A 17,915-nucleotide genomic window follows, 5' to 3' on the forward strand; every position below is an offset into this window, starting at 1 on the left:
CTAAATCCTTCTTGACTTTGATCTCCCAGAGTATGGGAAATGTTACCAGGAAGCACAGTGACAGGGGCTTGTGTTTAACTTGCAAATGTGAGGTAGAAGTACTGAAAAACAAAACAAAACAACAAAAGACTGTGGTAGAATGTAAGTATGTACCCAGAAATCCTCATCTTTATTTTTATTTAATTAAACTCCCCTTAGTGTCTTATAATAATTTAAAATCAAGCAATTTCCCCAGTAACCTGGCTGAAAGAGTACAAATGAGTGCCATGGGTGAAGTGGGGTCATAAGAAAAAAAAAAAAAAGAAATACTGAAGAGGAGAAAGTTGGAAGGTGCTATAAAAATTAAGCTTATATTTATAAAATAACAAAAATAAAATTTTCTTTAGATATTTTTAAATGCTAGTCACCTAAATCTGAGATTGTTTTAGACTCTTAAAATGTCTGCTTTCTGTCAGAATTGTTCTTGCTATAGTGTTTATAAGTAGTACCATTAGAAATAAGGTTTCATTCATTTTTCTTATATTAAAAACAAATTTTTATGGATAATAAGTATATTTCAAAAAGCTAGGTTCAGTATAAGCCAGAAATCAGATAATTTTAAATATGTTCAGAAGCTAGGGAAGGATTTAGGGGAATTTTTACTTACTAGCCTTGTTTTGTATTTTTAGTTCTACTCTTTAGAATACATTTGTCTTGTTTAATACAAGCAATATTGATATGCTCCTGACTTTTAAAATGAAACTGTGGGAAAGTCTAGTAAGAATTTTTAACCCAGGAGTTCATTACCCCATCCACCAATTTTTCAAAATATGTTTATGAGTAGCAATATTGACCAAATTATATTGTAATATCTTGTGTATGCATGAATATGTAACAACAAATTCCATCATTATATACAACTACAGAACACCCATTAAAATTGTCAAAGAACAGGGGCTGGAGTTATAGCTCAATTGGTAGAGTGCTTGCCTCGCATGCCCAAGGTTCAATCCCCAGTGCACCAAAAAAAAAAAAAAAAAAAAAAGGAAAGAAAATAGTTTGTGTATGTGTATACACATTCTTTATTGATAAATTTACCTGTAGTTTTCATCCGTTCTCAAAGGAGTCTGTGGCTTCCCCAACCCTGCCAGAATGACCCCTCCATCCACCATAAAATTTGTGAAAAAGAAAAGCTGTTCTTGTATTAGGACTCTGAGAAGGACAACCCTTTCCTCATTACAAAATGCTTGTTGTTTTTTAACTAGAATATAAATTCTGTGAGATCTGGCACTTTGTCTCAATTATCTATATTTGTAGTCCCAGGACCTTCCACAATCCTGGCATATGCTGAGAGGTCATTTCTAGTAGTTGTCTTAATTTAAAAAGAATAATTTAAGTTGCTAATTGGTATGGAAGTCTGTATTTTTAAGAGCTTTCTGTTTTCCATACAGAAATGTTAAATAAGTTGTTTCCTTTCAGAACTTAATTAATAATTAATTAACTTACCATTGATAAAGCTATGTAAGTTGATGATTTTCCAAGGGTAAAGGTTAGTAAACTTGTATTTACCCAACTCTTACTTATGCCAGGGTGTGTGTATTGTACATAGTCTTCTTGGCACCCTTTTACATGACACCGAGATTCCGAGATGAGTGGAGCTGACTCCAAAACTATTCTTACATATTCCACTCTGAATCTTTTTTAGGTGTGGAAGGACACGGTACCTTTATTTTGTTATTTATGTTTATGTGGTGCTCAGGATGGAACCCAGTGCTTTCCATGTGCTAGGCAAGCACTCTACTACTGAACTACAACCCCAGCCCTCCACACTCCATCTTGAGAGATTGCAGATGTCTGCACCCCACCTCTCTTCCATTCAAGAAAAATAATTTTCCACTCTATGTAGCTCTTGTGTTTCAACTTTATAAAATATTCCTCATTATAAAGAAATATCAATTAAGATATTTCTTTATGGGCTGGGGATGTGGCTCAAGCGGTATCGCGCTCACCTGGCATGCGTGCGGCCCGGGTTCGATCCTTAGCACCACATGCAAACAAAGATGTTGTGTCCGACGAAAACTAAAAAATAAATATTAAAATTCTCTCTCTCTCTCTCTCTCTCTCTCTCTCTCTCTCTCTGTCTCTGTCTCTCTCTCTTTCTTTTTTAAAAGAAAGATATTTCTTTATAATGAGGAATATTTTATAAAGTTGTTGAAACTTAAGCATTTAAGCCAGTTCCTTATCAGTTATTTTTTATTTGAATACATTTTTATTGATGCTAATCCAAAAACTTTTTTTTAAGGAATTTAGATTTTTGAGAAAGACAGAATAAACAGGACAGATTGGGCTTTTTTTAATCCCAAAAGATCTCTATATTCTGTTCTCACATAATTAAATTTTATATGGAATCTTTTCTGTTTTACTTACATAGTTAAGAATTTTTAGTTATAAAATTTTGTTTTTTAGCTAACAAGCAGGGCATTGGACTTTACAAAAACAATTTTTACTCTTTTAATTGATCATTAGAAGAATTTTGCTTATGGCAACTGTTTAAAAAATATGCATTGCTGCAAATAAATACTAAGTAAATTTTAAATTTTACTAGGGCTTGGATTTCCCTCCTCCCATTTACTTGCTGTACTGGGGATTGAATTTAGGGGCACTCGACCACTGGGCCACATCCCCAGCCCTTTTTTATTTAGAGACAGGGTCTCGCTGAGTTGGTTAATACCTCACCATTTCTGAGGCTGGCTATGAAATCGCCATCCTCCTGCCTCAGTCTCCTAAATCGCTGGGATTACAGGCATATGCCACCACGCCCGGCTGTTAACCGTATTCTTATGCTTTATTTGGTAAGGCCATATATTCATAATTAGGTTGGTTCTTTAACTCTGTTAACCCAGCTGATAGACTCTTAAAAGCTAGAGGAAAAAGGACTAAATTGTCATATTACTTACTGCTTTATGTTTGTTTTACAGAATAATCTAAAACATCCCATTTAATACAGATTATTTAAAAATAGCATAGTTTTCTATAATTTTACTAATCTTTACTGAATCAAGAAGCTACTGCAAGATTTCAATATGTAATAAACCAGTGTAGTTCCAAAATAATTATCACGAGTATTTATTAAGTATCTAGTTATATAAGGCAGTTCTATGCAAAAATTGCACTCACCATTATGTATTCAATGGAACATTAAGGTGCATATTAATGTTAGTTAAACTGGCACACAAATCTGAGCTCTGCCACTTATTAACTGTTGAATTTCTCTGAATCTTTCTTCACTTAAAAAATGATGGTTGCAGTTCTTGATTTATAGAGTACCTGCGAGGATTAATATAAAGTTCATAGCACAAACATTAATTTTCCTTCCATAGGTGATGGGAGGATATAGAAAGAAATAAGAAATTATCCAGGAGAATTCATAATCTAGTTAGGAAGACTTGTGAACAGTTAGTTGGAAGGTGTATATAATGTATAAAAATAGATGTGTAGCTTTATGAATTCAGGTAAAGAAAGTGCAAGAACCTAGATAATAGGTTCCCCTTCTGATATTAGTGAAAGCCCATGAGAGTGTTATGTAATAGTTTTTTTCTTTTTTCTTTTTTTGCAGTACTGGGGATTGAACCCAGGGCCTCACATGCTAGGCAAGAGTTACACCCCCAGCCCATTTTTAAAAAGCAACTTCTCTTCTTCCCTAACTACCACTAATGATAGCAATTCACAGAAACAGAGATGATTGTTTCGTGGTGAAGGTGTCACTTGGAGAATGAGAGAAGTGCTTTATTTGTTGAGCCCACCAAAGTGAACTCAAATATGACAATCTTTGAATCCAGCCTTATCAATAATTATAACTCCAAGTAGATTTAGTCCATATCTGTGATTATCAACCATGGCTACATATCATAATTACTCTTTCAGGCTTTGAAAAACAACCCATATCTGCTTAACCTATGTATTTTGAACTGGAACTTTGGAATCTTTATATAAAAAAAACTCACACATTGATTCTAATGTGAAACCAGCTTAACACTGATTTCTTCATGTAAGTTATCTGCTCATTTGAAGCAGATTTTGTTTTGAGGTCCAACAGTTTTTTAAAAAGCTAAAAGGAGCTGTTTGTCAAGGTGGAGGGCGACTTGGACCCTATGTTACAGTCATTGTAGTATACCATAAAGCAGAACATTTCTTTTTGGAAGACCTGATTAAGACTGACTTGGTTTCTAGTTAGAGTGTACTTTTTTTTTTTTTTTTAAACTGGGGATTGAGTCTAGGGGCACTTTACTAGTGAGCTACATCCCAGTCCATCTTATTTTTTATTTTGAGACAGGGTCTCCCAAAGTTGTTGAGAATGGCCTGGAACTTGCAATCCTCCTGCCTCAGCTTCCTGAGTTGTGGGGATTATAGGCATTGCACTACTGCGCCCAGTTTAGAATGCACTTATTTCATTGCTGAATAAATTCAAATAAGAAACTTTATTTAGTAAAACATATTATTTTACTGTACGGGGAAAAGTAAGGGAAAGAAAAATAAGAAAAGCTTCAGTAAACACACATTTTATTGTGTTCACTGCACATAATAAATTTTGCAAAAATTAAAGTTAATTTGACAGGTAATATACTTGTAGAAATTTTGAAAATTGAAAGAAAATAAAGGATCTATTACTCACTAGCCATAGTCATTATCATTACATGGGTGTATTTCCTTTTTTTCTAGGCATTTTACATATCCTAAAATGAATAAATACATCTACATACTCAAAACACACAGGCTATATACAGAATCATCTTTCACTTTTTGCCATAAGGCATTTTTTAAAAATTAAATGCTCTCCTTTTTCTATTAAACATTACAATTTATTATGTGTTTTTATTACTACTCTTTTTGCAGAATCATAGAATAATAGTTTCTAAGGATGGTTAAGAGTTTGTGTTAGATGAATTTTTTGTTTTTAGTTTCTCAACATTTTATGATGAAAACTTCCAAATATATTAAAAAATTGACCCATCTCTAAGCCTTCTACCAAAATTCAATAATTGCTCATATTTTGCCATAGTTGCTTTATCTCTTTTCATAGGTACAGGTATGTACATTATTTTTTATCTTTTTTTTTTGGCTAAACCCTCTGAAGGAAAATTCTAGAGAGCATAGTAGTTTACTTGTAAACATTTCAGAATACACATTTTAAGAACAGGGCATTTTTCTACATAGCCATAATTACATCTAGGAAACTCAATAATAAATTTTACAAGTCAGGTAATTTTCCCCAGTTCTTAAAATGACTTTATTTTGAAACATGGTCTAGCAGGTTAGGTCATCAGTATAGCACATTAAACAAGATTTTAATCCAGACCCCCTTCTCTCTCACCTGCCCTTTTTGTCCTTACACTGACTTTTAAAAATGTGAGCCAGTTTTGTATAGAATGGCCTACTTTATAGATTTGTATGATTGTTTTCCCATGGTATCCTTTAACCTGATCTTCTATTTCCTGATTTCCTATAAAGGGGAAATTACTTTATTAGATCCATATTAAACATTTTGGGCAAGAATGTGGAATGTGATTCTGTATTTCATAATACCTTACCTCAGGAAGCACATAATGTAAAGTTGTCTTTATTTTAGTTTATCAACTTAATTATGATCAGCTTAGATGAATAAAGTTTGTTCTGCTAACAAAATTAAGCATCTATTTTTGAAGAAACCTGTAGACTTTCCAAAATTTAATAAAATATGAAAAGATTAAGTAATTTATATCCATATCTTATAATATTTAAAATAATTTATGTGCTTTTATCCAGGGATGTTTTTTATTCAAATACTGCATTAAAAGGCAAAAATAAATAAAAATTTTCTCCAAGAAAGCTTTAAAATTCTCCAAAACTCCAACTTAAATTTATGTAGTTATGCAGTTTGTATCTTCTCTTCTACCTATCATTTAGCAGAAACGAAGAAACTAACATGTCCTGCTTTCCTCTCCTTCTCCTCGCTTTATAGACTATTTTCCTTTTGTATGAAGTCATATAGCAATGATTTTTTTCCCCAAATAAGTCGATTTTAGGAAATGCTTGTGTTGCTGTTGCATTCTAAAAGCAGAGTAAATTTCAGATAAACTTCAAATAGCAGTTGAAATAAGACAAGGTAGTTAATGGTCATTTGCTAAAAATAACTTGGGCTTTTACAAGTTTTTATTAATTTTCCCAGGTAAGAATTGATATTTATTTAATTGTTTTCATGCCATAGAATATATTGCTCATGGTAGAAAAATTAGTATTTTGTGTAATATGTTATGAAATACATGTGATATCCTAGTTTGTCTACTGACACTGGGGTCTTAAATCTTAAAAAAAGGCCTCCGATGAAGCAGAGGAAAGTGGATCACAGGGAAAATTGGTGGAAGCTCTCAGGCAAATGAGAATTAATCATAGGGGAAACTACCGACAACTTCTGGAGGAGATGCTGACTAGTTACAGGCTAGCTAAAGTAGAGGGAGAAGAAAGCCCTGCTGAACCAGCTGCTGCAGCTCCTTCTTCGAACAGTGATGCTGGAAACCCAGTGACAATGCAGGAAAGCCATACTGAATCAGAAAGTGGTCTTGCTGAATTAGACAGCTGTAATGAAGATGCAGGGACAAAGATGAGTGGTGGAAAAATATGACATTTTTGGTAATATTTTTGTGATCTTTGATTTGGTTTTTACTTAGGAAGTATAATGTGTGCATTTATATAACCATTTTGTTATTTGAATCTTGGAAAACTAGTTTATTATATTCAAATAGCCTTGTTTTTTAAAAAGGCCTTTGCATACATCTTTGATGAAATAGTTTAAAATGGACTTTTATAGTTATTTCGAATTCAATGAAATTATATGTCATTTCACCTTGTCTGTAGGCTACCATTAATTAAAGCCAGTAGTAAAATTCATACCTGAAAGGATTAGAAATGACTGATTAGAGAGATTACTGTATGTTATGGAAAAACTTGTTAATGTAGAATTATACTGCTTATTTTATATATTAGTACACTCACAGTTAGCTTTGTAATTTGTGTTTTCTTTAATAATTTTAGTTCTTCAAAGAGTGGCTGATGCTGGCCTGTAATTTTTCTTTCAAGGTTGATGATTTGTGTGTTGTTTGATTTGTTTATATTTAACATCTCTGTAGTTTTTATTTTTAGAAGTTGTGAGATACTGGATGTGTGGTTATTTTTTCTTTCTCTGTATTCTTTATGAAACATAAGTTTTGAAAAACCTATGTATTATTCAAACGGCTTTGGTTTGTATATTCTGTATAGCCTAACTACACACATCAAAATGTATGTCAACCAAGTGTTTAGAATAAAATTATAAGTGTTTAAGCCCAAATAAAGCATGTGATGTGGAATAATCTATGCATGTTGTACTTATTTTTTTAATTATTTTTTTAAAAACCATGTTTGGGATATTGGAAAACTATTCATTAGAAATCCATTTGTATTTATATTAAATTTAATACACTTTTGACTTAGTTTTTTCATATCAGAAAGAAAAATTTGTAATATGAGATATATAAGTATTACTCAAAATAAGTCAATTCTATTATTCCCGTTTTGGGTACAGAGTATTCAACTATGACAACATGAACACATGTAGACATGTGAAAACATTGTCACATTAGGAACATGGTCAGTTTTATTACCCAGTATGCATCAGACATTAATAAATGCAAGAATTGTGGGCTGTTTTAAAAATATGTGTTTTGTTTTTGTTAAAACAGGCTTTTAAATTACAGATAGCTATTAGTTACATGGGGAAATTTTGACTATAGAACATTAACTTTTCTTCTTCCTGTTCATATTTTATATCATGTCTTTAAAGTTACTAAAGGTAGTATAATTTGAAACTTTGGAATCTTCAGATGTTGTAGCTGATGTTTTGATCTATTTTTCCAATGCCAGAGTATTTTAAGTGTTTTGACAAAGAGGAAGGCATTTGGTGGAGAGGGGAGAAAAAAATCCAGTCAGTTATCTATCTATAATAGATACATGTGTATGTACACATTATACAATACACACGTCTTTCTGTATAAGTACCTTTTCAGACAAAGAAAGGAAGGTAATTTGTTATCTAATTTTGTTTTCTTTTGAAATTCAACCCAACCTGGAAGTTGGTATAGGTAAATAATAATATTCTTCCTTTTCTCTTCCTGTAGGGTGCTGGAGATCTAGAAGACTCATGGTAGCCTTATAAACCTTCTAAAATGCTTTTGATTCTGAAAATTGGGGGAAAAAAACATTTTAATCACAATTTTCTTCAATACAAGGGGAAAATATTCTTGTGGATTCCCAACGTTTTGTGATATGAGCAGAAAATCATAAGCATTTCCCATCATTTGTTCTTATTTGTGTTTTCTGATATTTGCCACTCGTAGCATTGCCTGTACTACAGTATTTTTTGCCAACCTCGGGCATACTGGTCATATCTGTATTGAACTTTTGGCCCTAGAAACCAATGGAATTATTTTACCACAGCAAACAAATGTGCCTGAGGTGCATGAGAATATAGTTAGCTGTACTCAGAAGATACATTATGTTTTATTTTAAACAAAACACACAACATACAAGCATGTAAGAGTAAAGAATTGTATGAGATGTTCCTTTTTTAGTTAACCAAGTTGGAAAGCCTTTTTGGAGTTCTATGGCTTGGAATTTTATTTGAGCAATTTACTATAGGATATGTATTTATTATTAATTGTTATTTAATTTTTTCCAATTTTACCTGTATTACCAAACTGGATTCTCCAATAATGTCCAAATTCTAATGTTGCCTTGCTTCAAGATAAAGTATATTTGGCAATAATATTATAAACCCTTACAAATTTTATGCATGTATCCTACTACATACTTCAGCTCTTTACTAGAAAATCTTTTGAAACCAAATGGATTAATTTATGGCTATTTATAATTTGCTTTGACATCTCACTGCTGCAAATTCTTTTAAATGATGAGATTTGCCTTTATAATGTAAATTGTGATTTTTGTTTTACATGTGGGTTTCTATAGTTTTAATTTTTTCAGCTTTTAAGATTCAAGTTTTGTGTAATTTGGTATAATTTTTAACTGTTTATGTTATTTTAAAAGCTCAGAGTATCACATTGAAATTACTATAAATACATTTAAAATTATCTATTTTAGATCTAAGGAAATATTACAGAGATATTTTCATGGGTTCAGTAACCTTTCATTTTATAACATTGGGCACGGTACAGAGTGGCTATCACAAGGTACTTGAAGATTAGTTTAATTCTATTTTTACAATAACCTTGAATTCTTTGAGTTTTGCATGTATTAAATCCAATTAATGCTGAACATGAAGAGTAAAGTATTTATCTAAAAGAAGTTACTGGGGTAGGAGAAGTAATGAATGTATCCATGTGTACATGGTTTACATGTTGTGGATGCTTTGTAAACATTTTTCTATATGTTTAAATTGTGTTTCAGCAGGTTGTAATTGCCCTTGTGTGTAGTTAAAATGAGTCATCATCTGGTCCTGTGTGAAATGGAATTCATGGTATTTTCTGTAACATTTTCCTGAAGCTGTTTTTGGAGAGCCACACACATTTGAATACAGACAGCTTTCCTGATCACTTGATTTATTGTGCACCTGATTTTTGGTCTAAAAGGAATTACTGCCACAATATATTTTATTTATTCTTTAGATCTTAGCCTTGTAAGTTAAAGTGCTTTACATGATGGTGTTAAAAGCTCTTTGTCCCTTTACTGGGTTTGGGGGGTTGTTAAAAGATAGGGAATGAAGAATGCAAAATGGTTTATTGTTCAGTCTACTCTGATCCAACCCTGTACTGATAGTACCTTTCCAGTATGATATTGTGACGTTTCATACAATGCAGTGAACATAACCAACTTGTTACCTAAATAAAGAATTGATTTTAAAAAAAAATGTGTGATATATTACTATTTGGTGTGATTTTCAAAAATAAAGAGGGCAGGTTTGAATGTTATTTAGTTAGCATATTGTGAAAATTTCCATACAAAACCGTGTAGATGAATTCTAACTCCACAGGGGAATTAAACTATATAGGACAACATCCTTTCTTCACTCCAAAATCATTTTTATAGCACTTGGTGAGGAGGCCATTGGCCCTTTACATATCAGTAACTTATGACTTAGCAAAAGAAAAACCCATGTTTAGTGTTCATGAAACTAAATTCTCTTGTCTGTCTCTTCTCAAACATTAGACTCAGGACCCATTTATCCTCGTAAAAATTGGATGTCCCCAAGAAGTTTTGCTTTTTGGATTTTATCTGTTGATATTTACTATATTAGAAATCCAATATAATAACAACACTACATATTAGCATAGATAACATTGTTTTATGAAAAAATAGTCTAACAAGTCTAAAAAATTTAGGGTACAATGTGCCACTGGTTTTCATTTTTCTAAACCTTTTATGGTAGGCTGGATTCTCCTACTTGCTTTTACATTCAGTCTGTAGCAGTGTGGCACATTGGTTGAACTATTTGAAGAAATCTGGCCTCACAGGGTGTTGGAAAAGCGTGTTTTAGTAACTGCAGGTAATTGTGGCTATCAAAAATTGACATTTGGTAGTCTCTTCAAAATTAGTGAAATCTGAAAGCTAAATCAAAGGTCTTTTTGTCCCCTGTTATGTTAAAATCCATTGGGTCTATCTTGCATTTGGATTGGATAACTGTGCTTGGTTTTATAATACCTTGAGTTGGTCATTTGGAAAATACTGGCTTACTGAATTATGCAGTTCTTCTGAATATTGACATTTTATATTGATTTTTTAAAAATAAATGTCAGTGGAAAGCAGTACAATTCATATTACAACATTGAATTCATATTACAATTCATATACAACACAATTTTTCATATCCCTGGTTGTATGCAAAGTATGTTCATACCAATTCATGTCTTCATTACATGTACTTTGGATAATGATGACCATCACATTCTACCAGCCTTGCTAGTCCCCTGCCCCTCCCACTCCTCTGCCTTATCTAGAGTTCATCTATTCCTCCCATGCTCCCCCTTCCTACCCCACTATGAGTCAGTCTCCTTATATCAGAGAAAACATTCGGCATTTATTTTTGGGGGGGATTGTCTAACTTCACTTAGCATTATCTTCTCCAGCGCCTTCCATTTTACCTGCAAATGCTATGATTTTATTCTCTTTTATTGCTGATGATATTCCATTGTGTATATATGCCACGTTATTTTTAATCCATTCATCTACTGAAGGGCATCTAGGATGGTTCTACAGTTTAGCTATTGTGAATTGTGCTGCTATAAACATTGATGTGGCTGTGTCCCTGTAGCATGCTGTTTTTAATTCCTTTGAATAGAGACCGAGGAGAGGGATAGCTGGGTCAAATGATGGTTCTATTCCCAATTTTCTAAGGAATCTCCATACTGCTTTCCATATTGGTTGCACCAATTTGCAGTCTCACCAGCAAGTATGAGTGTGCCCTTTCCCCCACACCTTCACCAACACTTATTGTTGTTTGTCTTCATAATAGCTGCCATTCTGACTGGAGTGAGATGATATCTTAGAGTAATTTTGATTTGCATTTCTCTAATTGCTAGAGATGATGAACATTTTTCATATATTTGCTGATTGTATATCCTCTTCTGAGAAGTATCTATTCAGGTCCTTGGCCCATTTATTGATTGGGTTATTTGTTTTTTTGGTGCTTAACTTTTTGAGTTCTTTATATATCCTAGAGATTAGTGCTGTATCTGATGTGTGAGGGGTAAAGATTTGCTCCCAAAATATAGACTCTCTATTCACCTCACGAATTGTTTATTTTGCTGAGAAGAAACTTTTTAGTTTGAATTCATCCCATTTATTGATTCTTGATTTTAATTCTTGTGCTATAGGGTTCTTATTAAGGAAGTTGGGGTCTAATCCCACATGATGAAGATTAGGACCTACTTTTTCTTCTATTAGACACAGAGTCTCTTGTTTAATTCCTAGGTCCTTGATCCACTTTGAGTTGAGTTTTGTGCATGGTGAGAGGGGTTTAATTTCATTTTGTTGCATATGGATTTCCAGTTTTCCCAGCACCATTTGTTGAAGAGGCTATATTTTTTCTAGTGCATGTTTTTGGCACCTTTGTCTAATATAAGATAATTGTAATTTTGTGGGTTAGTGTCTGTGTCCTCTACTCTGTACCATTGATCTACCAGTCTGTTTTGGTGCCATTACCATGCTGTTTTTGTTACTGTTGCTCTGTAGTATAGTTTAAGTTCTGGTATAGTGATGCCACCTGCTTCACTCTTCCTGCTAAGGATTGCTTTAGCTATTCTGGATCTCTTATTTTTCCAGATGAATTTCATGATTGTTTTTCCTATTTCTATGAGGAATGTCATTGGGATTTTCATCAGAATTGCATTAAATCTGTATAATGCTTTTAGTAGTAAGGCCATTTTGATAATATTAATTCTGCCTATCCAAGAACAAGGTAGATCTTTCAATATTCTAAGGTCTTCTTTGATTTCTTTCTTTAGGGTTCTGTAGTTTTCATTGTATAGATCTTTCACCTCTTTTGTTAACTTGATTCCCAAGTATTTCATTTTTTTGAGGCTATTGTAAATGGGGTAGTTTTCCTCATTTCCCTCTCAGAGTATTTGTCACTGATATACAGAAATGCCTCTGATTTATGGATGTTGATTTTATATCCTGCTACTTTGCTGAATTCATTTATTAGTTCCAGAAGTTTTCTGGTGGTGCTTTTTGGGTATTCTAGGTATAGAATCATATCGTCAGCAAATAATGCTAATTTAAGTTCTTCTTTTTCTATACGAATCTCTTTAATTTCTTTAGTCTATCTAATTGCTCTGGCCAGTATTTTAAGAACTAGGTTAAATAGAAGTGGTGAAAGAGGACATCCCTGTCCAGTTTTTAGAGGGAATGCCTTCAATTTTTCTCCATTTAGAATGATGTTGGCCTGAGGCTTAGCATAGATAGCCTTTATGATGTTGAGATATGTTCCTGTTATCCTTAGTTTTTCTAGTGTTTTGAACATGAAGGGGTACTGTATTTTGTAAAATGCTTTTTCTGCATCTATTGATGATCATATGATTCTTTGAGTCTATTGATGTGATGAATTACATTTATTGATTCCCGTATGTTGAACCAACCTTGCATCCCTGGGATGAAATTTCACTTGGTTGTGGTGCATTATTTTTTTTGATATATTTTGTATTTGATTTGCCAGAGAATCAAAAAATTGAGAATTTTTGCATCTATGTTCACTAGAGATATTGATCTAAAGTTTCCTTTTTTGATGTGTCTTTGCCTGATTTTGGAATCAGGGTGATATTGGCCTCATAGAATGAGTTTGGAAGTGCTGCCTCTTTTTTCTATTTCCTGAAATAAATTGAAGAGTATTGGTATTAGTTCTTCTTTAAAGGTCTTGTAGAACTCAGCTGTGTATCCATCAGGTCCTGGGCTTTTCTTGATTGGTAGGCTTCTGATGGCGTCTTCTATTTCATCACTTGATATTGGTCTGTGTAAATTGTGTATATCTTCCTGGTACAATCTGGGCAAATCATATGACTCAAGAAATTTGTCGAAGCCTTCAATATTTTATTGGAGTATAAGTTTTCAAAATAATTTCTAAATTCTCTATTTCTGTAGTGTCTGTTGTGATATTACTTTTTTTCATCATGAATGCTGGTAATTTGAATTTTCTCTCTCCTCTTCATTAGCTTAAGAAGGTCTGTCAATTTTATTTATTTTTTCAAAGAACTTTTTATTTTGTCAATGTTTCTATTGTTTCTTTTGTTTCAATTTTATTTATTTCAGCTCTAATTTTAATTATTTCTTGCCTTATACTTCTTTTGCTGTTTATTTGTTGTTCTTTTTCTAGGGCTTTGAGATGTAATGTGAGGTCATTTATTTGTTGCCTTTTTCTTCTTTTAAGGAATGAACTCCATGCAATGAACTTTCCTCTTTATACTGCTTTCATAATGTCCCAGAGATTTCAATATGTTGTTTCTATGTTCTCATTTACCTCTAAGAATTTTTTAATCTCCTCCTTGATTTCTTCTCAACCTATTGTTCATTCAGTAGCATATTGTTTAGTCCCCAGGTGTTGGAGTAATTTTTATTTTTTATTTTGTCATTGATTTCCAATTTCCAAATCGTATAATTTTAAGAAATTTATAGAATGTTGGCATTATTATACATTGATTAAAATTTCTTTGTTAATATCATCTGGTCTCGTATAAAAAAATCTGTAGTATTGGGAAGCTGTTAAGCTCAAGATGATGGAAAAGTATTTTTCAATTCAAAAGAAAATTTTAATTTTCTATTGAATTGAAAGGTGAAATTTTATCATAGGCAACAGATGTTTTCAGTTGTTTTCCCTAAGTGACAATTTGTTTCATTTATTTTAGAGGAAATAACTGTAGTCCTGAATAACTGTAGTCTGTCATTCTTTCAAGTTAACAGTGGTGTTCCGTGAAAAGTGGCTAGTTCAGTGCACAGCTCAAAGAACAGCACAGGAGTCAACCATCCCACTTGGATATGTTTTAGAACCAGGACTAAACTAACCATTAATAGAGTATTAAAAAGAGGTGTGTATAAGGATAGAGGTTTAATAAAATTAAGTGTCTACTGGTATTATTGTGGCTGGGTGTGTAGATCTGTGGTAGAGCAGTTGTCCAGCATGGGTGAGGCCCTTTGTTCAATTCCCCGCACCACCAGAAAGAAAAAGAGGTATTAACTGAAAATGGGTTTTTCCCCCCTCATATAGTGTGTGGCAGTGAAAATACAATCATAAGTACTTATCATACTTGATGGTACTATCTTGATTTGCATTAAGGTGCCTGTAATTTTACCCATTGTTTCTTTTGCATAATTAATGCAAATGTCAATGTGGAAAATAAACTTGCAGTATTTGATTTCATGGAACTCCTTGAAAGGTTCTTTTGGACTCCTAGAGTTTCACAGCTGTTGCCATAGTTTTTGGATAACTTCATGGTGCCTTTGATTATGCCTAATAATAATGTAATTAGTAAATGAGTCTTAAGACATGTAGGTCTGATAAAAAAAATTTACCACAGGAGGCTGGATGGTCATCAGAACACTGGAATTCTGAAAGCAAAATAAACAATGTAGAATGTTTCATGTTGTATGAAAGATGAAAATTTTCAGAAAAAAATCTATGATCTATTTAAATTTGGGAAATTCATGATTTAAGATGAAACAATAGAGTTTAATTTTCATATGACATTCAGATTATTTTTAATCTTTGAACAAGGTCTTCATGTATTGGTCTCAGGATTTGTGTTATTTGTTTGGAAAGGTCTCATTCTATATTGAATTTAGATTCATTTACCATGACTGAGATGTCACAGTGGGAGGCCAGTAAAAGTTAGGACTTTTTAATTTTAATTTTTTTTAATGACAGTGAAGAAAGACCAGAATTTGGGGCAGCATGGGGTACTAAGGATTGAACTCAGGGACACCACTGAGCTACATCTCCAGCTCTATTTTATATTTAGAGACGGGGTCTCCTGAGTTGCTAAGAACCTCACTGTTGCTAAAGCTGGCTTTGAACTCTGGATCCTCCTGACTCAGCCTTAAGCCACTGGGTTTTCAGGAATGCACCACCATGCCTGGCAAGATCAGACCTTAATGCTAATTTTTTAGGGGCCTGGAATCAAAGGGGATGATAGTTAGGTATTTCAGTTTTCTGAATGAAATTCATCAGGGTTGAGGAAAGGTGCCATGGAGATGTAATTTTTTTTTAAAACCAAGTTTACTCATGATTTCTGTTACACAGACGTTTATTGCCCAATATGTCTGTGTTGTTATAATATTTACTTAAGATCCTTTACTTTCTCTTTTTCTGTTCAACTCTGGGACTAACACTGTGAACCCTAAAAACAAAACAGAAATGCTAAACAGCTGTTTTTGTTTGGTTATGCATTAAACCTAGGGTTGTGAGCATGCTGTCCAAGCACTCAACCACTGAGCTACAATCCCGACCCAATGCTTTAATCTTTGTTTTGGTGGTTCACATATATTTACATTGTGATACAGAAGTGAAAAATGTCCTTATTAATAGAGAGCTAATTTTTCAGGCAACATTACTACTTCTGGTTGGCTTTCCAGGCTGTGATATCTTCTCAACTTTATTCTACTCGGCAATCACGACTGCTAACCAGGACCACGTTTCATGATCAGGTGTAACTAGTTCAGGAGTAAGAGATTCTAGGAGGTGATTTTGTCTTGAGTATCTGCAACTCTGGTGGGATACCAAAGAGCCTTACCTTTAAACAGGCAGAATCAAAGCTTTGGGATTACTTTTTTTTTTTTTTCCTCCTGACTTTTGAAAAACCCTTGTTGGTAATATTGGAGACAGGAATTTCTTTAGAAATTAAATCTGTACAATGTGTATTAATTGTCTCCGTAGAATATTCGCCTATCATGGAAATACTTGAGTATGCATTTTAGATGAGGAAAAATAGTACAATTCAAGAGTCATCCTAATACGTGTGTCTGATTCTCTTTTCTAAATTGTTCACTTATTTTTACTTTCTGTGCTCATTATGAAGAGAGATTTTTGTTTCTTCATTCCTAACTCTAAGGCATGAAGTATAATTTATTTTGGTGGGATTCCACAGTAACATGCTTTAGAGGACTCTGGATTTCGTTTTCATAAAATTTTGCCTATGAATAAATGTCAGGCTTATAAATTGATAAAAAGTTTATTTTAAATATTCCTATTTAACATTTGCTATTGTAAGTGATTCATCTTTATTCTATGGGGCCAATATGTTTGCATGCTGGGGCACATGTACTAGTATTTCTGTAGAGTGATATTTTTTAGAAGTAAAACTGGTAGGCTATTGGGTATACATGTCTTCACATTATTATTACAAAAACATTATATTGAAAATATAGATTTACATGTCTACCAGAAAAATACTAGATTCCTATTCCTCCATCCAGACCCATCCTCAGTAATACTTGATATTGTCAGACTTTGAATTTGCCAGTCTGATGAGTATGCAATAGTATCTCATACAACTTCAGATTATTTGTGAGAATCTTTTTCTGTTTATTGGCCTTTTGAGTTTACTCTTCTCTGAATTTAATTCTCATATATTTGCCCTTGTTTCTTTGGAGTTTGTTTCTATTTGTTTTTACTTTTATTTGTGAATGAAATGTTTTGATTTTTGTTACTTTCCTTTATGATTTTTGCTATTTTTCTTAAGAAATCTTTCTTGCTGGGCATGTCCACACACTCCTATAATCCCAGTGACTCAGGAGGCTGAGGCAGAAGGATCAAAAGTTCAAGGCCAGTCTCATTACTCAGCAAGGTCCTAAGCAGCTCAATGAGATCCTGTCTCAAAATTAAAAAAAAAAATAATTTTAAAAAAAAAAGGACTGAGGATGCTGCTCAGTAGGTAAGCGCCCCTGGGTTAAATCCCCATTACAAAAAGAAAAAAGTTATTCTCATGTTTCTTGCAGTAGCTTTTGTTTGGTTTGGGTTTACCTTTTCAAAAGTATAGTCAGATAAGAGAGTTAGAGAATATTTTTAATGTTTTTCTTATAAAATCAAAGTTTAGGTTCTTTGGAGTAAAATAGGCTCTTTGCTGTTTACAAGATTATTTCTGAATTGCAAAAATTCTCTCCACTATTCTTCTAATCAATCTAGGCTGCCACAATCAGGAAGTGCAAAGACACTGCATCTATAGAAAAAACCTTAGCAGCAGATAGTAACCGTTCCCAGTCTGTCAAATAGATGCATCCTTCAGTAGTTCCAAAGTCTTCCCGTCCCCCAAACATACATATTATGTTTTTATACTGCTACATATAATATGAACTAAGGAATCTTTAATTTTTTTGTCACACAGCTAGCTAATTGTGCCAATGCCAAACTTCCCCTATCAAATGAC

General features: G+C 33.0%; 1 protein-coding gene across 3 annotated transcripts in view; it reads left to right on the forward strand.

Annotated features, from left to right (window-relative positions):
- Ppm1b (protein phosphatase, Mg2+/Mn2+ dependent 1B) overlaps positions 1-17,915 on the forward strand; it is an 82,878-nt gene that overhangs the window by 61,588 nt on the left and 3,375 nt on the right. Inside the window, exon 6 of one of the 3 annotated variants that reach the window (XM_026385700.2) lies at positions 8,169-9,905. The exons of 1 other annotated variant lie outside the window; for it this stretch is intronic. In XM_026385700.2, coding sequence (XP_026241485.1) covers positions 8,169-8,198 — 30 coding nt within the window. In that variant the 3' untranslated portion in view covers positions 8,199-9,905. Of the gene's footprint in view, positions 1-6,331; positions 7,369-8,168; positions 9,906-17,915 lie in introns of those variants that run through there. One more of the 3 variants, XM_026385698.2, reaches the window with a different exon arrangement.

The sequence above is a fragment of the Urocitellus parryii genome, chromosome 12 (assembly GCF_045843805.1).
Source record: "Urocitellus parryii isolate mUroPar1 chromosome 12, mUroPar1.hap1, whole genome shotgun sequence".
Lineage (NCBI taxonomy): Eukaryota > Metazoa > Chordata > Mammalia > Rodentia > Sciuridae > Urocitellus > Urocitellus parryii.